Consider the following 23,570-nt stretch of genomic DNA (forward strand, 5'->3'; position numbering starts at 1 on the left):
TGGACAAGTGAAAATGCATCTTTTCAATGCAGGATGTTTGCCTGAACTATGGAAGTATTTTAGCTTTTTAAAAAATAAGGCAAAGAAATTCCAAAGAAATAGTCTTGCTATTGTAATCTATTTGCTGGAGCTGTTCTGGGTAATGACTTATTGCTTGTGTCACTTTCCTTTTAGTTTCAGATATTTATTTGAAATTATTTCCTCTGAATTTGCGTGCAGTTAGCAATGAGCGTTATAATGGTGTGGCATTGTGCGGTCCACGTGTTTCAGATTGGTAACTTGCGAGTTGAAGTGATTTCAATGAATTCAATTTTTTGGCATTTTAGTCAAGTTTAGGTTCCCTAATGCCTCGATGTCAATGTAGGAACAGGATTCATAAAGATCTTCTCCTTAGTGGCTGATGGAGGTGCTGATTTTTTTTTGGTGCAGCATTAATGGTATGAATAGGACTTTCAGCTTTCGTCCACTGGAGTTGATAGGGACTGCAGTGCCATTGGACTTGGGCGTATAATAAAAGTGTAGTCAGAAAGCAACCAGCAGAAAAAGGATGGCCTGCTTGTAGGTGGGTGACTGAAGTGGAAAGGACTGCAGCAACACCTTAACTGGGAAGGACAGACGTGCCAGGTGTCATAGAGATGTACAGCATGGAAACAGACCCTTCAGTCCACATCCTCTGGCAGCTCATTCCATATGTGTACCACCCTCTGCGTGAAAAGGTTGCCCCTTAGGTCTCTTTTATATCTTTCCCCTCTCACCCAAAACCTATGTCCTCTAGTCCTGGACTCCCTGATCCCAGGGAAAATACTTTGTCTATTTATCCTATTCATGCACTCATAATTTTGTAAACCTCTAAGGTCACCCCTCAGTCTCCGACGCTCCAGGGAAAATAGCCCCAGCCTGTTCAGCCTCTCACTATACTTCAAATCCTCCAAACCTGGCAACATCCTTGTAAATCCTTTTTGAACCATTTCAAGTTTCACACCATCTTTCCGACAGGAAGGAGACTAGAATTGCATGCAATACTCCAAAAGTGGCCAAACCAATGTCCTGTACAGCCGCAACATGACCTCCCAACTCCCAACTCCTGTACTCAATACAGGAAAGCCAATAAAGGAAAGCATACCAAATGCCTTCTTCACTATCCTATCTACCTGCGACACCACTTTCAAGGAGCTATGAAGCTGCACTCCAAGATGTCTTTGTTCAGCAATATTCTGAAGGACCTTAACATTAAGTGCATAAGTCCTGCTAAGATTTGCTTTCCCAAAATGCAGTACCTTGCATTTATCTGAATTAAACTCCATCTGCCACTTCTCAGCTCATTGGCCCATCGGGTCCAGATCCTGTTGTAATCTGAGGTAACCCTCTTCGCTGTCCAGTATACCTCCAATTTTGGTGTCATCTGCAAACTTACTAACTATCTCTTATGCTTGCATCCAAATCATTTATGTAAATGGCAAAAAGGAGAGGACCCAGCACTGATCCTTATGGCACTCCACTGGTCACAGGCCTCCAGTCTGAAAAACAACCCTCTTCTACCACCCTCTGTCTTCTACCTTTGAGCCAGTTCTGTATCCAAATGGCTAGTTGTCCCTGTGTTCCATGAGATCTAACCTTGCTAATCAGTCTCCCATGAGGAACCTTGTCTAACGCCTTACTGAAGTCCATATAGATCACATCTACTGCTCTGCCCTCATCAATCTTCTTTGTTACTACTTCAAAAAACTCAATCAAGTTTGTGAGATATGACTTCTCATGCACAAAGCCATGTTGACTAACCCGAATCAGTCCTTGCCTTTCCAAATACATGTACATCCTGTCCCTCAGGATTCCCTCCAACAACTTGCCCACCACCACTGTCAGGCTCACCGGTCTATAGTTCCCTGGCTTGTCTTTACCACCCTTCTTAAACAGTGGCATCACATTTGCCAACCTCCAGTCTTCTGGCACCTTACCTGTGACTATCGATGATGCAAATATCTCAGCAAGAGGCCCAGCGATCACTTCTCTAGCTTCCCACAGAGTTCTCGTGTACACCTGATCAGGTCATGGGGATTTATCCACCTTTAACTGTTTCAAGACATCCAGCACTTCCTCCTCTGTAATCTGCACATTTGGCAAGATGTCATCATCTATTTCCCTACAGTCTATATCTTCCATATCCTTTTCCACAGTAAATACTGATGCAAAATATTCACTTAGTATCTCCCCCATTTTCTGTGGCTCCACACAAAGGCCACCTTGCTGATCTTTGAGGGGCCCTATTCTCTCCCTACTTACCCTTTTGTCCTTAATATATTTGTAAAAACCCTTTGGATTCTCCTTAATTGTATTTGCCAATGCTATCTCATGTCCCCTTTTTGCCCTCCTGATTTCCCTCTTAAGTATACTCCTACTTCCTTTATACTCTTCTAAAGATTCACTCGATCTATCCTGTCTATAACTGATATATGCTCCCTTCTTTCTCTTAATCAAACCAACAATTTCTTTAGTCATCCAGCATTCCCAATACCTACCAGCTTTCCCTTTCACCCTACCAGGAATATACTTTCTCTGGATTCTTGTTATCTCATTTCTGAAGGCTTCCCATTTTCCAGCCGTCCCTTTACCTGCGAACATCTGCCTTCAATCAGTACAGCCAGCAGTGTGAATAATCTACAGAAACAAGGATATGCAATGTGACTTCTTCAAGGCTTCAAATCCAGAAGTAAATGCAATCAAATGTTTATTTATTCATTCACTTCATGTGACTGTTTTGATAGGAACCCATCCTAACAAGTTATATCATGTCCCATTGATTGATTGAGTAGAATACTTAAATGTTTGATTTTCCTTTTTCATTCCTTCTAACAGTCCTTGGGTGAGCTTCCACAGCTGGTTACATTTCCTGCCAAGATACCCCAAATTATTAAGGTCCCAAGTGAACAGAGGTGAACTGGTTCCCCTTGTTATTCAGCCAACCTCCTATTGGTTGCAATAGCATTAATTTTAAAAGAATCACCTCCCTCGTCAATAGCTTTCTCCCAGATCAAATTAACTTATGGGTTTAAAAGAAGCCAATTTAATCAGGATTTCTTGAATTAACAGCAAGTTAATAAATAGGAGAAGAAATAGTGACACGACATGCATATACAAACACTATAATTCCAAATAAGAGGTGAGCTTAAAATTATAAATGTATAAAAAAAATCACATCAGTCTTTGAATTGCTTGCAGCAAGTGAATAGTTAAATGGTGCAGCTGTTGCAGTGGATATTACTGATAGTGTTGGTTTTGGGATTTCAACAGTTGGTTTCAACATTCTTGGCTTTGTAGATTGATTGAACTCTTGTCTTACCACTTTTTGCAGTGGCTGACTCTTCCCTTTCTTCTACTTGCCCTGTTGGGATGATCAACTGGCTGTTCTCAGAGCTGAGGCGCTCACAGCATATCCTTCAGGTTTATGTTGTAAATAAAGTTTAACATTTTAATAGGAAATCTGGAGTTACGACCTACGGTCAGGACAGTTGTCCTCTCGGAATCATTGATTTAATTACTTTGTGTTTTAATTAGGAGAATCTCCGACAACCAGAACTTCGACTATTGGAACCACTACTACAGGTAACAACAAACACATTGTGTATGACCATACCATTCACTGAAATTTAAAATATTAGATAAAATGAGCTCAGTTAAGTGGTCTCAATATTTGAGAAAAGTCTTCTCCAATGCCAAAAATTCAAATGATATTATGTCTTTAAATGTAATTGACAATGCCAGCTTTTGATTTGTAACTGCCCTTCCCAAGTTTTCACTACACTCTGCACAAGCCTAATATTTCACAAGGTACTATGAATAATTGTGAAAATGAACTGACCAAAGAAATATATGGGATAGGCAGACAGATCGGCCCATTTTGAACGAGGCATTAGTTCCTTATTGACTGAGGTAGGAAATGAATCTGTAGTATATCAGTAAAACTTGGGAGTTAACATATGTTAACCATGTGTGTGTTTAAAAATAAATCACACAACCCATCTGTTCAGATGTAACATCAGGCATTTAATATTTCCAATTAAATGGATGAACATAGGAGCAGGAGTAGGTCATTCACTCCAACAAACCAACTCCACCATTCAAGCAGACATGGCTGATCATTCACTTCAATGCCACTTGCCCATATTATCCCTTGATATCATTTGTGTTCATTGACTTGTGTCTTCTTAAAGATTGTCTGCTTAAAGATTGAGCTTCCATTGCCCTCCCCAAAGATTTACGACGCTTTGAAGAAATTCCTCCTCATTTCGGTCTTAAATAGCCTACCCTTACTCTGAGACAATGTCCCTTGGTTTTACACTCAACAGCTAGAGGAGACATCCTATCTATCTTCATCTTATCATACCATATAAAATATTTGAAGTTTCAATGCAATCACTTCTTTTCTTTGAAACTCTGGAGTTTATGGGTCCATTTTCCTTCATCTTTCCTCATAAAATAGCCCTGCTATCTCAGGGAGTAGTCTGGTGACCCCCTCCTTGCACTTCATCTATGACAAGTATATCCTTCTTCACATGTGGAAACCAAGACTGTGTATGTAATAATTCGGGTGCTGTCATACTAACTCTGTATACAAATGCAGCAAGACATCTTAACTTCTAGCTCAAACTCACTTGTGAAGAAAGCCAATATACCATTTGCCTTCTTAATTGCTTGTGACACCTGCACGTTACCTTTTAGTGATTCACACTGGTCCATCTGCAGGGGTATCAACATTTCCCAAATACTCATAATTAAAGGATTACTTTCCTCTACTGAATGGATAACATTACACCTATGCACATTGTGTTCCATTTGCTATGCACTCGTTCGTTCACCTAATCTTACCAAGTCCACTTGAAGCCTCCTTGCATCCTTCTCACAACTTACTATCTCATCTAGTTTTGTATCATCAGCAAATTTAGAAATATATATATGGATACAGCTTGTTAATAGCTGTGGCACCAGTACTGTTCCTTGTGATATTGCACTTGTAACGGATTGTCATCTTACAAATTACCCATTTACTCCTACTGTTCACCAGTTTTCAATCCACATGAGTGTAGTATCTCCAACACCGCATCCCTCCATCCCACGTGCTTTAATGTGTTTACTAATGTTCTATATGGGACACTATCAAAAACATTCTGAAAATCCAAATGCACCTCCACCCTTAATTCTCTTTCATCTGTGCTCCAAATAATACCCATTAAAAAACTCAAATAGCCTTGTCAAACATGATATTCTTCTTATGAATGCATGTTGACTCTTTGCAAATATATTGTTATTTGAGCATCTACTTATCACATCCCTTGTAATAGATTCTAACACTTGCCTGATACTGACGTCAAATTAACAAGTCTATGATTCTCTGTTTTCTATCTACCGCTGTGTATATTACACTTGCTAATTTCTAATCTGCAGGAAACATTCCAGAATCTGTAGAATTTTGAAAGATCGTTGATGCATTGGTAGCTATCTCCACAGTCACTTCCTACAACACTCTGGTTCAGGGAATGTATTAACCCAGTTAACTTTTCAAGTATTACCTCTCGTGTAACACTAATTTCTTTCAGTTTCCTTTATTCTGATTTAAATCTCTAGCTTCAAAATAAACTATAACTCTTTCAAACTTGATGTGAACTTCTATTATATTGTGGTCACTGTTTCCCTAGGGCTCATTACAGCAAATTTGTTAATTTGTCCTTTCTCAATTCATAATGTTAAATCTGAAAAAATGTCTGATCCCAACTTGGTTCTTCAGCTTTCTTCATTAGAGGTCCAAACTGTACACACTCCAGGAATTCCTCCTCCACACCAGAGTACTGATTCTGTTTGCTGAAAATGTGTTGCTGGTTAAAGCACAGCAGGTTAGGCAGCATCCAAGGAACAGGAAATTCGACGTTTCGGGTCAGGGCCCCTACTGATTCTGTTTACCAGTTTATATCTAAATTGAAGTTGCCCATGATTTGTGCGCTATTCAGGCAACGTGTCATTCTAATTTCTTGATTAATACCAAATCCATCATTACCATTTCTTTTGGTGAACTAATAACTATTTCCATAATATTGGTTGTCTTTTGTCGTTTCTTTGCTCCACCTAAACTGATTCACCATCTTGATTCTTTGTTCCCAATATAATGAACTTGTCCCTTTATTAAGATGATAGTCCACCTCCTCTTCCTTTTTGCTTATCCATTCAAAATGACGTATCTTTGAATATTCATTTCTTCGGCTTGTCATCCTGTGACCACATCTCTAAACTGACAATTAAATCATCCGTATTCACCTCTATTTGGATATTCAAGTCATCTACCTTGTGGTGATCTAGGCGAGAGAGAGGCAGATTGAATGGCAAATTATCATCCACTCAACTTTCCTATCAACTATCATCTATTCACCCATACCTTTGGAGTATAGAAGTTGGGATGTCTTGTTGAAGCTGTACAGGACATGGTAAGGCCTGTTTTGGAGTATTGTGGACAGTTATGCTCACCCTGTTAAAGGAAATATATTATTAAGCTGGAGAGGGTTCAGAAAAGACTTAGCAGGATGTTTCCAGAAATGGAGGGCTTGAGTTACAAAGAGAGGCTGGCAAGGCTGGAATACTTTTCACGGGAGAGTGGGAGGTTGAGAGGTGACCTCATAGAGGTTTATAAAATCATGAGGAGTATAGATAAGGTGAATAACAAGTGCCTTTTCCCTAGGGTGGGGGATTTCAAGACTAAGGTGGCATGTTTTTAAGATGAGGGGAGAAAGATTTTAAAAAAAGACATGATTAGCAACATCTTTAGACTGAGAATGGTCTTGCGTAGAATGAACATCCAGAGGAGGTGATGGATGTGGTGCAGTTACAATGTTTCAAAGACATTTGGATAGCACGTGAATAAGAAATGTTTGGTGAGCTATAGGCAGGTGGGACTAGTTTAGTTTGGGATTATGGTTGGATTGAACAGTCTGATTCTGTGCTTTGTCTGTATGATTCTACTCCAGCAAAGTATAATTGTACCAAACCCCAAGTAGGACTACCTTCATTACTGATTTGAAATTTGATTTGTTTTCAGTGGTTATAATTTTCAGTGCATGTTTAAATGAGATTGCCAGTTCATACTGAATAGTCTTATTTCATGTGAAGATATACTCATTAAAGAATTGAGTTGATATAATCTGAACTCTTTTACACAGGAATCCTCCAGCTACAAGAGATATATGGTTTTCCTCTAACTCACTATGGGCTAGATTCAAAGCCAAGATTTAGATATCACTGCGTCCTCTCTCTGAATTTCTGATTAAATGTTTTTGTATGACAATGTTAATAAGCTTGTCTCCTTTTATTTCACAGAACCATATTGCAATGGTATATGGTCACCCTGGTTTAATAAAAATACACCATCTATTCAGAACAAAGGGGATTCTGAGTTATTGGAGACAATTCGCTATAAACTGTGTCCTTTCTCCCCTTACCGAATAAATGACATTGCTTGTGAAGCTGTCAAGTTCCCACAACGACCAATAAGTGAAACAAAGGATAATGTTTCTTGTGATATAAACAAAGGACTGATTTGTAATTACAATGAACAGACACCGGAGAATCACCTCATGTGTTTGGATTATAGAATTAGGGTGTGCTGTGAGCCAATATTAACATCACAAATTACATCCACAGCCATTGTACCTATAATACATTCTACAGTCTATGAACCTCCAATTACCCATGTCACAGAGAAACCTCTAGAATCTTGTCAGTGCAATTCAAACCCACCAAGGAAGGTAAGTGAGTATGATTCATTTTTTCTAATATAAAGAATGTCTTGAGTGAACACTTGAGTCAATAGGTTTTATCATGTTAAGAGATCTACAGGATGTTTCAAATTGGGCACAAGTTTTTGATTAGGAAATAATCCAATGGCAATGGCATTTACCCCTGGCAAATCATGACAATAATTCAAAGCTCATATTTCTGATGAGACAAGACACAACAGAACTAAATGTTTTATTGTAATCACCCAATGATGGAACATTGCAGCCGCTTTCATAGACTTCAGAGTGTCTTCATCTCTTAGTCTTTAGACTCTACCAAGTATAGAGCCATGTGTAGCAACAGATAGGAGAAATATGGCACCAAATAGATGTAACTACTTCTACGAAAGTTATGGTCAAACCTAAAATGTAACTGTATCTGGACATTAATTGACACTTAGTTACATTTCCAAAAATATACAAAACATGGCACATTCTGAATTGATCCTGAAAATGTATGCATTTCCAACAGCAAGTCTCATCGACTGAGAAGACACATTGGAAATGTGAATGTGTACTCTTAATAGTTGCATAAAATTAAATCATGATTGGAATATCAATAATCACTGCCAAGAATGGCACTTGTAAAATTATGCCACGAGTATTGGTATGATAGTTTCAATGACTTAGCATATGGACTTAGCACAAGCCAACTGAATGAATTTTGTTCAGTATGGTTATGTATCTGATTCACTTGTGGCACAACAGAAGAATACATGATGACTTATAAAATTCCTCTCAAAATATTTGTTTTAATAAATCCTATTTTTATGCTCAGTGGAATAATACATGTGTTCATATTAAATCCAAATTTCCACATTTCCTAACATATATAATGATGAATACAAATGCTTCAGCATTATTTTTGCAGTGATATTCTGGGCAATCCCATCACTGGGGATGGGATTATTTATGGCTCCTCCTGCTCCTCCTTCTCCTATTAGTTCTTCAGGACTGGATGTTGCTGGGATTGTAGAGCATAGATCTTATCCATTGGTTATGTAATCACTTAGCCCTGTCATGTTCCTTACTGATTATGCAGTTTGCACAAAATAATCCAGTGTTGGAGCTTAACTAGGTTCCCACCTCAATTTTACATATGTTTGGCATGCTCAACTGCACTCTTCATTGACCTAAGGTTGATCTCCTGGCTTGATGGTAATGGTCAATTGGGGACACAATGCACGATGAGATTGCAGATTGTGTTTGAATATAATTTAACTTCTGTTGATGGATCACATTGCCTCATAGATACCAGCCTTGTAATGCTAGATCTGATTGAAGTCAATCCCATTCCAGCATGGTAATGCCACATAACATCGAAGTAACATGGGATTGATCTTCTCAAAGACTGTACACTCCTACCAATATTGTCATGGACAGATTGTATTGGTGACTGATTGATAAAGCAACAATAAATTATTAAACTATACTTATCTGCAAAATTCTGGAAAGCTAAAACTTATCTGTTTACTGATTCAGTGAAGCGATTTTTCCAGTTGTTATGAAATAAAGATTGTTTCCTTAAAAGATAAATTGTTTGCATTAAATACTGATTACTTTCACCTTTATATGTTTACCTGCATTGAACAGGTCAATGTTAGAGTGATGAATTTGTTTTTAATTTTCTTTTTAGTGCTTGGAGACATGGAAGGATAACTGCACAATGATTACTTGCATCAGAGGAAATGTTTTTAAAATGGATGGAATTACCTGTCCTACATTAATTAAACCAAAATGTATCAACAACATTGAGCCTGTGAAAGTTCGCACTGCAGATGGATGTTGTGAGAAATGGGAATGTGACTGTGAGTATCACTGACTTGTTCAAATTGCTGTCATTTTGATTATTATTTAAAATGATGGCAACAGTTTTCAGCTTTGTGTGGGCCATAACATGGACAGGCTGGTTTCATTGCTTATTGTACATTCCGGTGAATTTTCCTTTCAATTGATATCAGTGGAAAGGAAAACCAGGCAGAATGGGTCATGGGCAGTAAAATTACTCCAAAGCACTGATAATCCTCTGAAATTCTGTTTTTGATTTAATTTTAGGTGAATGTGAAATATGGGGAGACCCACACTATAGCACATTTGATGGTACAGTCTATGACTTCTTTGAGAACTGTACATACACCCTGGTGGAAGAACGGGTTCCAAAATACAATTTCTCAGTTCTATTGGATAATTATTTTTGCTTCCCATTTGTAAAGAAGTCTTGTCCAAGGGGCCTAATTATTTCTTACAATGGAAATGTTGTACATATTTCAACTGGAAGAACATATGTGGTAAGTGCTTTAATATTCTATTGTGAAACTAGATTGATGATTTATTATACCAGTATCACCACCCAATGTATAGCTTGAGTAAGGATGATGCATCCATTAACTAATACACTCATTGCCTGTGAACCAACCATTGCCCTAACTGTCAGTGAAAAATCCTACGGAGACACATCAATCTGTAAATGTAGCCGTCCCCATCCCTTCTGCTCTACATAGTTCACCATTCCATCTTCCATATTCTTATGATTTCTTTCACCCTTCAAATCCTACCTGTTTACTTCCATTAGTTTTGTGGAAGATAATATTGGTATAAACATTATTAGTACTTGCTAAGCACCTGTCCTAATCCCTGGCTGGCAGAATGGACTTCATCATGGATTTCCAAATGATCAGCCTACCTACAATGTATACTTCTGAAATTTTACCTTTCAAACTTCTATTTTGTTATTTATTTTGTTATTACTTTGAACATTTTTGTCATTTGATAAGATTGTATTCCGTTTCATTTTCCATTTTATTCACTACTTATGTATGCAGATCATCTTAAGATGCTACACAGCTAATGAAATCCTTCTGAAATATTATTACTGTTATGAAGACAAATGAGGCTTTTGGACTGTGCTCCAAACAACATACATACATAAAATTAAGAATTTGAGTCTGTTCTACCACTTAATAAGGTTATGGCTGATCTATTTGAGTTTGAATTCCATGTTCTCACCTACTCTCAATAACCTTTGATTCCTTGCTTAATAGGAATCTGTTTACCTCTGTTTTAACACTGATCATGTCTCCATAGCCTTATAAGGCAGGGAGTTCCAAAATCTCTCAAGCTTCAGACTTTTTCAAAGTTCTCCACACCTAGTTTTTAACCAATCCTCCTTAGTTCTGAACTCACCCACCATGAACTAGAAAAAAAAACAGCCAATGTGTACTTTTTTGGGTAGAAATGATGGCGTACTTATTGTTGTGACGTGGAAGTGCTGGTGTTGGACTGGGTTGGACATAGTCAGATGTCACACAACACCAGGTTATAGTCTACCAGGTATATTAGAAATCATAAGCTTTTGGAGTGTTGCTCCCTCATCAGGTGAAATGCAGATATTAGTGAGGTGACACATTTTGGCAGGAAGAAAATTTAAAGATAATACAGTAAATCCTCCGTATTTGCAAAATCATGAATCCTGAATTCACCTATCTGTGCCCAAAAAAAGTAACAACAAAAATCAATATCTGCGAGCAAAAGTAGTGTATCTGCAATTTTTAACCTATTTTTAACTTGAGCTCCAAACTTGTGAATGTCATCATTCACAGGATGTTTCTCAGGAACAGAACCATGTGGATATGGAAGAATAACTGTATAAATAGGAGGTGCAGAAGTAGAGGGCGCAGGTATGTGCATCGATCATTGAAAGTAGCAGAGCAAGTAGAGAGAGAAGTAGTGCGTGCAGTATCCTCTGCTTTATTAAGAGAAGCAAAGAGTACAAGAGCAAGGAGGTGATATTGAACTTGCATAATGCACTTTTTAGATGTTAGTTGGAAAATTGTGAACAAATCTGGGCACCACAATGTGGGAAGGATGTGAATGCATTGGAGAGAGTGCAGAAGTGATTCACTAGAATTGTTCCTGGGAAAAGGAAACTCAGTTATGATAGATTGAAGAAGTTGTGACTGTAATGCCTGAAGGGAAAAAGGCAAAGAGAAGATCTGATAGAGGTTCTCAAAATCACAAGTGGGCCACACAGAATAAATAGGTAGAAACTGTTCCCAATGGTAAAAGGAACAAGATGGCATAGATTTAAGATGATTTGCAAAAGAAAGAGCCAGGGTGAAGTGAGGAAAAACTTTTTCACTCAGCGATAGGTAGATTAAATAATGTACTGTCGGGAGGAGACAGGTTTAATTGCAGCATTCAAGTGGACATTGTAAGATTGTTTGGATAAGAATAATATGCAAAGTTATGGGGCAGAAAGCAGGAGATTGGTACTTTGTAATGATGATCATTTAATGATCTAGTGCAGGCAAGAGAGGCTGAACCTCCTCCTTCAGTGCCATAACACTTCCATCCCTTTGTAAATTTATAATCAATATTTTATTGGGAGGACAGTGGTTTCTTAGTTTCAAGATTATAAGATTATCCAAGCCTATTGAGTGAAACTTTTTCTGGGTAGCAAAAGAGAGAGAGAGAGAGACTTGAGCAATAGAGACCAAATTCACCTGCTGTTCTGGGGAGCAGATAGTACATTCATCAATGAGACCATCCTGAGCTCCTGTAACCTGAACAATGTAAAATAATTCTGAGACAAACAAAACACCAAAATAGCAGAGAAATAAAAACAACTTAAATGTCCTTTTAGCTTAAAGTTTCAAATTAGAAATTAATTACAACATACAAATGCTTTGTGGTTTGGGACAGATTTCAAAGATGTGTTTTTCTTTTCACAGTTAACTGTCAACGAAAATGATGTGAGTCCTCCCTACAATGCAAATGACTTTATCATTACTAAACTGGGCATCAGCACATATATTTCTATTCCTGGTATTCGAACAACTATTATTGCTTACCCTAATGCCTTTAAGATCAGAGTACCAGAACAATATTTCCTTGACAACACTCAAGGCCAATGTGGTATGTGTTCTGATTATGTGCAATTATATAACTTTATATATCGATACAATTGGATTCAGGGGTAATAATGCCATTGAATATCAAGGGGAGATAACTAACTTCTTTCACTGGAGCTAGTTCAACAAGTGCCAGGCATTGACTATCTCCAAGAAAAGACCATTTAACCACCTCTCCTTGACATTCAATGGCAGCATCATTATTGAACCAATGTTCTTGGGTTTGAGCAGTAACTGAATTCAATCAGCCATGTGGACATTGTTTGGAATTTTGTCACCAGTAACTCACCTCTTGAGTCTGTGATTCCCTATACACCATCTACAAGGCACACGAGGGGAGAGTGACGGAATACTTGCTGCATGAGTGCAGTTCTAACAACTCTCAAAAAGCTGATACCATCCACTACAAAGCAACCCATTTGATTGTTAACTCATTTACCACCACAAACATTCACCCTCAAACATTCACCTCCTCCACCATGAAGGAATCTCCTCAGCCGCTCTCCCTGCCTGAGGAATAGTTACTCTCAGGTTAAACCACCACTACTCATCAAGCTCTAATGAGAGAGTAGTTCTATGGTTTGGTAAGATTATGGCAACTTTTTAACCACCATTGAGACAAAGAGGTAGCAATGTGTACTGGCTACAAGATGAGCTGCAAAAATACCTAGAGCTTTCTTCAACAGAATCTCAAAGCAGTGGTTTCTAAGATGTAGAAGGTCAAGAGTAATTGCTGCCCAGGAACACAATCACCTTTTAAGTGCCTCTCAGTGCCACTTACCATCCTGACTTGGAACTATATTGTGGTGTCTTCTCTGTCTCTGGGTCCATGTCCAGGAACTCCCTTCCTAAAGCACTGCTGGTGTGCCTCTGCTGTGGATTCAAACAGATGACTCCCCACTACTTTCTCAAGATATATAGAGATGGACAATAACTTTTGGCCTAGCAAAAGACATTCTGAGATTATCGATGAACAAAAAAAAACAAAATGTCATTGGTAAATGTCATAAGTTTTGATTGGTACTTAATGCAATTCCTTTGTTTTTCTGATTTTAGGATCCTGTTCACACTCCCCACCAAAATGCATAAGAAAGAATGGAAAGGCTGAGCCAAATGACTGCTGTCACAGAACTGCATTTGATTGGAAAGTTCAAGATTCCAAAAAGCCTTACTGTCAATCAGCTCCTACAAATGTGCCTTGTACCCCAATTCCCCCTCCTCCAACATGCAAACCTGAAAGAACAATCTGTGATCTTATTCAAAGCCAGTAAGTGAATTCATTCTTCATATTTCATTTCTTTTGCTGTAATAATTGAAAAATGATTTACATTGCCACTTATATTCAATATTTTCACTTGAGCTACAATTTTACTTTGTTCTCAGGATGTTAATGTTCTTGGCAAGACCAGCATTTATTGCCCATTCCTAACTTCCCTTGGTTAGATAGTGGTGAGCTGCCTTCGTAGGCTACTGCAGGGGCTTTTGTTGCATAATGATAGTGTCCCCACCTCTGAGATAGGAGGCCTAGGTTAAAGCCCATCTATTCCAGAGATACATAATAAGACTGCAAAACAGATTCTTTGAAAAATATCTATCCAGCTGCCGTGATACCAACACTCTGGCGCAGGTTCATCCACAAGTACGGTTCGGAAGGGAGATCCAGGATTGTGACAAACTAATCATCAACTACGAAGGTGGTCCTGAGACAGATGTCAGAGGCAGGTTCTTTACTCAGAGAGTGGCAAGGGCATGCATTACCCTGCCTGTCAATGTCTAATATAGAGTTACATATCATGGAAACTGATCCTTAGGTCCAACACATCCATGCTAATCAGATATGGTCTAGTCCCATTTGCCAGCATTTGGCCCATTTCTCTTTAAACCATTCAAATTCATGTACCCATCCTGATGACTTTTAAATGTTGTAATTGTAACAGCATCCAACACTTCCTGTGGCAGCTCGAACAATACATGCACCCTCTGTGTGAAAATGTTGCCTATCGGGTCCCTTTTAAATCTTTCCTGTCTCACCTTAAACCTATACCCTCTAATTTTGGACTCCCTTACCTTGAAAAAGACTTTGGCTATTCACCCTATCCACGCCCCTCATAATTTCATAAACCTCCATAAGGTCACCCCTCCGCCTCTGATGTTCCAGGGAAAACAGCCCCATCCTATCCAGCCTTCCCCTACAGCTCAAACCCTCCAATCCTGGCAACATCCTAAAAGTCTTTTTCTGAACCCTTTCAAGTTTAGCAACATCTTTTCTATAGAAGGGAGACCAGAATTGAATGCAGTATTCCAAAAGTGGCCTCACTAATGTCCTGTACAGCCATAACATGACATCCCAACATGACATGACCAATTGGAGGCAAGCATGTCAAATACCTTCAGCACCCTGTCTACCTGCAACTCCACTTTCAAGAAAGTAAAAGCCTGCACCCCCCCCTCCCAGATCTTTGTTCAGCAACACTCCTTAGTGCCCTAACATGAACTATACAAATCCTGCCCTCGTTTGCCTTACCAAAATGCAACACCTCAGATCTCTGATGTGTATTTAATTGTACTCTGGTAACTTGCTCCTTCTCTTGGAATTATCTGCTAATATTGGCTGGTGTTCTTTCATTGATTGATCTTTCATGTTACCAGACCCAACCCATAATCAGCAATTTGTCTGTAGGGTCGTGCTTGCTGCCAATAAATCACTGGCAATAAACAAATAAGGCTGATGGATCAATTCGTCCTGGTTCTACCATTGGTCTCTTTTAGTATTTGTAGCAATCACTGCCTCTGTATCACATTATGGTGAATAGAATCTGAAGTTTGGGCGCAGTTCGTGTCCTACCTGCTTCAGAAATGTGAAATAACATAGTTACAGTATAGAAGGAGGCCATTTGGCCTTTCGTATCCTAGACTGCTCTCTGCAAGAGCAACTCACCTAGTTTCACACCCCTGGTTTTTCCCTCTTGTTTCTAAAATGTTTTATCTTCAGAAAGATCTGGTTGCTGCGAAGTTAAGACCTGCATCTCAAAGTGATCTAATGGATCACAAATTTTTCACAAGAATTAAATCACAATAGAAAGTAAGAGAAAACAATATGAATGTATTAGTCTCTATACAGAAATGCAATTGAGATGCTATTTTGCACTTTAAGTTAATTTTTAGTCATCTACTTTTCATTATGTAGACCATTTAAACAATGCAGAGAAAAGATCAACCTCGATAGGTACCTCAAGACTTGTATCTTTGACCATTGTGTAACAAATTCTACAATGGACTGTACCAGCTTGGAAACTGCTGCTTTGGCCTGTGCAAGTGTTGGCGTATGTGTCGACTGGAGGCCTTTCACCAACGGCATGTGCAGTAAGTATAAGAATTTTGGATATTGGCCAAGTCCATTAAAAATGCCAAGGATTTCTTCCACGTACAGGAGCTGTTCAACAAGATAAAAAAGATATAGCTTCTAACCAAACTATTTTTAGTAACTGAAATGGTGACAGTGAGATTCTGATTTTGTACAAATATATAGTCAGAAAATTTTGTGTTAAATTTATACAGACAATAAAAGCCCCAAAATGGAACAATTTTATGATGATTGGAGTGTTATCTGTGTGATGTGAGATCATAAGGAATTGGAGCAACTGTAGACCATTCGGCTCATTGAGTCTCCTCCAATTGCTGAACAGCTTGTGGCATTAACTTTACTTTCCCACCTCCCTCCCCCCCAACACCCCCATTACTCTTACCTCTCTTGTAGATCAGAGCTCTGACCAAAGGTAGACTATTTGAGTTATTAAAGTCCTCTTGAGAGCCATTAAAGGAGGTAAACTGGACCAGACTATGACAATAGCTGTAGGCCAACTTCTTGAAAATCTCCTTTTTGACTGTCATGCTTTGAAGATCCATTCAGTGTCTTTTCATTGGATGATGAACCTGCCCTCTGATCACTAACTGACCAATTCAGGGGCTAACACAGGCGAGGGACTATGCTCCACATTGTTTACGAGGTTTTGATTCCCATTTGAGTCTGATGGCAGGGTTCTAGGTCTCAGGAAATCTGTGTCTACTATACATTACCTACTTCATAGTCTACATTGTTAAGAAATCTCTTTTGGTAACTGTTTATGATAAATCTACAATGTATTTCTCTGTCTGTTTATCTGTTGTAGTGCTAAAACCATTCCTGGTAAAAGTCATACTCTACCAAATAAGCTAGGCAATTGCTGACCTTTACAGGGCTTTGCTTGGTTATACCATGTTTAAAGTGATTACTTTTAAAGCCAGATACTTTGCCCATGTTTGTATCTAACATATTATTTTCTCCTAAAGATTATCTCTGCAACCAAGGGTTTGTGTACAAACCATGTCAAAACAAGGAAGATGATCAATGTAAGAATGCGTAAGTATGTTTTCTCTATTCAAACACAAAATTCAACTCTGTTATCTAAATGCACCCATTATTTGTGATATGATTAATAAGCCCATAATGCTACAAACGTAACTTTGAATAAAATGTTTTATTCTTCAGTACGTTGATAGCTGGGGAGGCATTAACTCCCACTGAGGAAGGTTGCTTTTGTCCAGATGGAATGCTCCTATCTGAAGATAAATCCAGATGTGTTGCTTTTTGTCAAAGTAGGTTATTCTGTTTTTTCTTCTTGTGATGGACATTATTTATCAATTTTCATTTGTTAAAAGGACCACTGCACAAAATACACGACTGCTTTGGTCATGATTTAGTACTTGTGTCTTCGATAGAATATATAACTCAAATGAATAGGAATGCAAAATGCTCAAGATTATACAAAGTTATTTAAAAATGCAGTCGGTCACTCCCTGTTATATTCGTCTGCCCATAATCTTGCTGCCTTAATAATTGTCTCATGAAGACTTCTGGCAGAAATACTTCATGTGCCTCCTGATTAAAAACAGAGGGACTTATGTCTCCACACACTTCTGCCAGATAATACTTGATCTAATTTCTTAAGGAATTAAGGTGCTTTTAAATTTTATAGCAATATATAAATTTAGGCCTCCCATTGGGCATGACCAATGACCTCAATCCCAGGGACTGCACACAGCATACATTTGCAAATCGCAAGTGGCTTGAACTCGAACCTATGATGTGGCTCAGGCCTGATCAAATTGGGTACATTTAGCAACTGAGTTTGGGTGACAGGAGGAGGAATATTAGTTTCCTTTCCTTTTGTACAAATTAGAAATAAATATGAATTTATTTTTGACATTTCTGGGAATGACTTTCGGCCTTTGTTTAGGAGCACCGATTACTAGGACAAGGTGGAGATCAGAAAGTTGGGCAAGTTGAAATACACACTAATAAAGGAATTCATCCAATATTATTGTGCCTTAAATCCAAGAAATATCAGTTCTCATCCATACCTAGCATGAAGATAATCGTGATACTATAATGGCTTTGCAGCTAAACAGGTTAAAGAAAAAACATGTCAGTATTGTGGTGATTCTTCAGTTGCTGCAACAACCATTTTACAGGTCAATAGGTTATGGTGTAAAATACTGTTCTTATTCTCTTCTGAGATGGCACAATTAGCCTGTTACAACACACAATTAAAAGATACCCAATTCGTTTCTGAGAAACTGAGCAAGTTCACAGGAACTTCACTAATTAACCAATAAATCAAATGTTTTGTGTGCATATTACAATGAAAACAAGAATATTAATAAACAATTTCTTTTGTTTTTTCTAGATTGCCGTGACCAGTTTGGACAACCAAGAAAGGTGAGTGTTCCTAATCTCCGATAATGGTTTGATTAAGAAACTTGTAGACCAAATCAGCTACTTATTAACTGCCTTTTAAGATTAATGAGTGATAAAAAGAAGAAATCTATAAAGAACATTTGGTATTACAACTGCAGATTCAAGTAAATTGAAAACTTTTAAAGTTAAAATCGTACTGTGTAATATTGGCACCGTAATCACACATGAAGTTTCTATATTCGTGTTCTTTTTTTATTTTGTGGGTCATTGAAGTAGATGATTAAAAAAAGAATTGTGATCATTCTGATATCACTATCTGACAATTTCAAACCTTCACAATAAAGTATGAATATCTCCAAAAGAGGAGGAAGAAAGTGACGGAGAAATGTAGGCAACTTTCAACTGTATAGTGAAAGTTTTAATTTTAATTGAAAATTCCTGTGACTTCTTTTTAAAAATGATCAATGTTATTGCTCTGATTAAAGTCATTAAGTATTTTTTCTCTGTTAGACTGCTTGCTCGGTGCTCAACTTCATAAAACCATATGACCAGTTAAAACTTATTCACCGCATACCACAGTTTCCTGTGCGGAGAAGCTTTCCAGTAGTTTTGAAGGCGTGACAATTATTATTTGATCAGAACTGGCTTATACATCCACAGTGATATTCCCTTTGAATAATGGTCCCGGTTTCAGATATTAATCTTTAGCCAGGGAGAGCCAGATCTTACAGAAGTAGATTCTTTTTTTAAAAAAAAATGAAGCAAAAATGTGATCTAGTCAGTCATTTTCTTTTCTGTAATAAGGGAGTAGCAATAGAAAAGTGCTCATCCAGGCATCTTCCTGATTAAGTCAATGTGAGGTATACTTTTACATAATATGATAGAACATATGAAATTTGTTTCAAGGAGCTCAACTTTTATTAGCTTGATTAAACTTTCCATAGATTATGGCAGAAGCGGAGGAATTGGGAATACAGGATGGCATTTTTGCAGGATGTAGGGTGGGAAGAGGTGTAATCCAGGTAGCTGTGGGAGTTGGTGGATTTGTAAAAAATGTTGGTATCAAGTTGGTCGTCATTAATGGAGATGGAGAGGTCCAGGAAGGGGAGCCCGACGCCTGGAGGAAGAACGCCTCATCTTCTGCCTCGGAACACTACAACCCCAGGGCATCAATGTGGACTTCACCAGTTTCCTCATTTCCCCTTCCCCACCTCACCCCAGCTCCAAACTTCCAGCTCAGCACTGTCCCCATGACTTGTCTTACCTGCCTACCTTCCTTTCCACCTATCCACTCCACCCTCCTCCCTGACATATCACCTTCATCCCCTCCCCCACTCACCTATTGTACTCTATGCAACTTTCTCCCCACTCCCACCCTCCTCTCACTTATATGATGACGGGCTTTTGCCCAAAACATCGATTTTACTGCTCCTCAGATGCTGCCTGAACTGCTGTGCTTTTCCAGCACCACTCTAATCTAAACTCTGGTTTCCAGCATCTGTAGTTTTTAGCTAAACCTTCCATAGAGTCATAGAATCATTCAACATGGAAACAGATCTTCCTTCCAACTCATCTATGTTGACTGAGTTTCTGAAATTAAACTAGCCCCACTTGCCTGCATTCAGCCCAATTCCCTCCAAACCTTTTCTATTCAAGTACCTGTCCAAATGTCTTATAAATGTTGTAACTATACCTGTATCTACCACTTCCTCTGGCAGTTTATTCTACGTATAAACCACACTCTGTGGAAAAGGTTGCCCCTCGGATCCCATCTTAAATCATTCTGCTCTCACCTTAAAAATATGCATTCCAATTTTGAACCATGTTAATAACACTGATCTATGATTAGTACAGTTTTTTAAAAAATCTGAATATTCATACACAATTTAATTAAAAGATACATTAATACTGTTAATGGCAAAAAGGAAAACATTTGAGTGTCAAATGACCAAGTTATTTATTAATATCTGTAATCTGATGTCCATTCCTATTAAGCAAATGAAGTTCCAATGAGCCAGGATCATTAAGGGTAAAATAAGCTGCAAGTCATACAAACTTCCAATACAGTAGCGCCTCGACTTACAAACTTAATCTGTTCCGGGACCCAGTTCGCGAATGTTTCCCATTGTTTGGATAGCGTAAGAATGCTTGGACATAGCAACGAACGCTGTTCACAGCGCACGCGCCAAAGACAAACTGAATGAGATCACGCGGGGCCCAAGAGCTTTTGCGTTCAACAAGCGCGGAGCAAAGCAGAACAATGATACTACGTGGTCGCACACAGGCTTTTTGTGTTTGTACCTTGGGTCGTACCTTGAATTTCGTACGTACATTGAAGCAAAATTTTACATGCAATCCTGTTCGTAAACTGATTTGTTCGTGAACGGGGTCGTTCGTATGTCGAGGCGCGACTGTATATGTTCCACTTCTGACTTTAGTAGCCAATGAAAAGAAATAATGTGGCCGTTTTAACTTAATGCTTTTGATTACCTTTTAAAAAACAATTTCAGTTTGTGGAAGTACCAGGTGTTACACTGGATTATGGAATTCAAAAATTGTAATGTAACATGAAATTTGAAACAGAAGCCCCAAAGATCATGATGCAGGGATTCTTCATTCCACTTGCATCAGGTCTTCACAAACATGAAGTGAAATTAAAGATAAACAAGGAAGTATTTAGACAGAGTGAAACCTGCAGTTTACATTAAGCTGAAGACAATAGACAATAGGTGCAGGAGTAGGCCATTCAGCCCTTCGAGCCTGCACCGCCATTCAATATGATCATGGCTGATCATTCCTAATCCATATCTGCTCCCTGCCTTATCTCCATAACCCTTGATTCCACTATCTTTGAGAGCTCTATCCAACTCTTTCTTAAATGAATCCAGAGACTGGGCCTCCACTGCCCTCTGGGACAGAGCATTCCACACAGCCACCACTCTCTGGGTGAAGAAGTTTCTCCTCATCTCTGTCCTAAATGGTCTGCCCCGTATTTTTACGAATGGCTTATCTGTCTGCTACTTCCTTCCCTGAGATCTGCTTCCTGAGAAAGCAATGTCCTTTGAACTTTTGGCTGCATGCCTCATTCTGTCCCCAGTTTATTGAACAAAAAGATGATAGGAAAGACCAGCATTAGGGATACACCTGATTGCACAACTTCCTAAAGTTGTGCAATGTGTTAGCCTGGTGAATGTAGTTCAAAAGTGCCCCAACTCTGTTTTGCCAAGGCCAGAGATGGGGCAAAATATCAATGCCATATTATTTCTTTGTTTTGCCAGACACATAATAAATTTATGCTGTTGCATATGTATGGGCAAAATGCTGCATTATCATTTTTCAGGATAATAGTTTGAAAAAAAACCTTTCTGCACTATTAATAGCAAAAAAGCTTAAATCAATGGACAAAGTATCAGTTGGGCCTGGAAATGAAATGTCAATATTGTCATTGTATTTGTGTGCTTTCATTCACAGGAGGGTGATGTATGGGAGGATGCCAATAATCCATGCATTTCATATAAATGTACTGAGTTTGGAATTCTAACCAGAAATATGTCCTGCAATCAGGATGAAAGCTGCCCTGAGGTACGTGGTGATCATGTATATTATTACTATCATGTGTCTCATTCCCTTTGTGTATTTTTCTATTACTCTAATTATTATAATTCCATTACAATGTTCATTTAATTGAGGAAACTCTTCTAAATACACCCCTGGCTCCGTATTTATAAAGAGTATGAACATTTTATATTTTGAATTTAATTAATTTATTCAGCAAACTTACCAGTTCACTTAACACCCTCAGAATCCCATCAAACACCTGCAGGCATGAGAAATATTTTAAATGGATCTGTGCCAACACCACCAGACAGGCAGGTAGCAAATTGGTAACAGTGACTCATTTGAGCCTCTCTTTCATTTTTATTTAGTTTCAAATTTAAAATCATCTTCATATTTTCCACATCAATGGAAAATAGGCAGTGTGAAAAATCAGCTGCTGATAAATTTGATAAATTTATTGACTTAGACGAATTTTACCTATGAAGTGGAGATGCCAGTGTTGGACTAGGTTAAAAATCACACAACTGAAAATATGTTGCTGGTTAAAGCGCAGCAGGTCAAGCAGCATCCAAGGAACAGGAAATTTGACGTTTCGGGCAAAAGCCCTTCATCAGGAATTTCCTGATGAAGGGCTTTTGCCCGAAACGTCGAATTTCCTGTTCTTGGATGCTGCCTGACCTGCTGCGCTTTAACCAGCAACACATTTTCAGCTCTGATCTCCAGCATCTGCAGACCTCACTTTTTACTCTAAAAATCACACAACACCAGGTTATAGTCCAACAGAATTATTTGGAAACTGGTAATTCTAAATAATTCTGTTGGACTATAACCTGGTGTTGTGTGATTTTTAACTAATTTTACCTAGTTGGATTAAGTTTAATATTTTGATTTAAAAAAAAGCAATTTGGTGTTATTTTGATTCCTTCAATAAAGTTTCCTATTCTGCATTACACTGACTGTACTGTTTTCCATCACTCTCATTGCAAGTCAAATAAATATATTGTGGGCCTATCAGGTCTAAGATAAGATGTATTCTGTCTAACTATATGTTGTTGTATTAAGATATGTTCTTACATTTAATTTATCCCATTAAAAGAAAAATGGATAACAATGCAAATGGCATGGTTATATGAATAAACATGACAATATTTCAAAGAGGAATTTGTTTTCATCATATGCTGTTTATATTTTAGAAATAAAACCTATACTAATGATTCAATATTTTCTTGATTTATTTTTAGTCTGACAGAGTTTACCTCGATCGTTGTTGTTTTGCATGCCAATTAACAAAAGGTACCGATTTAACATGCTTATATAAATTTTAATTGTTCTTTGTCACAATACTTATTGAAATCTAGTTTTAAGACTTGAGTGCAAAATTAGAATAGCTGAAAACTGTGGTACCAACTTGAACAAGAGTCAAATTTCTGTTTGTAAATAATATTGCCAGAGATTTCTTCCTGATCAGCCACCGTAACTTTGGTAGAAACCCCTATGGAAATGATGGCTTCTGATCAGGGGAACATACGAATATTTCCTGCTGTGTGTTTT

General features: G+C 38.2%; 1 protein-coding gene across 6 annotated transcripts in view; it reads left to right on the plus strand.

Moving 5' to 3' along the window:
- LOC132826759 (mucin-2-like) overlaps positions 1-23,570 on the plus strand; it is a 150,260-nt gene that overhangs the window by 121,152 nt on the left and 5,538 nt on the right. For 5 of the 6 annotated variants that reach the window (XM_060842933.1, XM_060842939.1, XM_060842935.1 and 2 more), the window contains 12 exons: positions 3,553-3,600; positions 7,357-7,784; positions 9,451-9,622; positions 9,870-10,102; positions 12,545-12,728; positions 13,781-13,991; positions 15,912-16,087; positions 17,054-17,123; positions 17,253-17,359; positions 18,451-18,482; positions 21,933-22,043; positions 23,261-23,312. In XM_060842933.1, the coding sequence (XP_060698916.1) occupies positions 3,553-3,600; positions 7,357-7,784; positions 9,451-9,622; positions 9,870-10,102; positions 12,545-12,728; positions 13,781-13,991; positions 15,912-16,087; positions 17,054-17,123; positions 17,253-17,359; positions 18,451-18,482; positions 21,933-22,043; positions 23,261-23,312 (1,824 nt within the window). The remainder of the gene's footprint in view (positions 1-3,552; positions 3,601-7,356; positions 7,785-9,450; positions 9,623-9,869; positions 10,103-12,544; positions 12,729-13,780; positions 13,992-15,911; positions 16,088-17,053; positions 17,124-17,252; positions 17,360-18,450; positions 18,483-21,932; positions 22,044-23,260; positions 23,313-23,570) is intronic. The other variant, XM_060842936.1, reaches the window with a different exon arrangement.

The sequence above is a fragment of the Hemiscyllium ocellatum genome, chromosome 23 (assembly GCF_020745735.1).
Source record: "Hemiscyllium ocellatum isolate sHemOce1 chromosome 23, sHemOce1.pat.X.cur, whole genome shotgun sequence".
NCBI lineage: Eukaryota > Metazoa > Chordata > Chondrichthyes > Orectolobiformes > Hemiscylliidae > Hemiscyllium > Hemiscyllium ocellatum.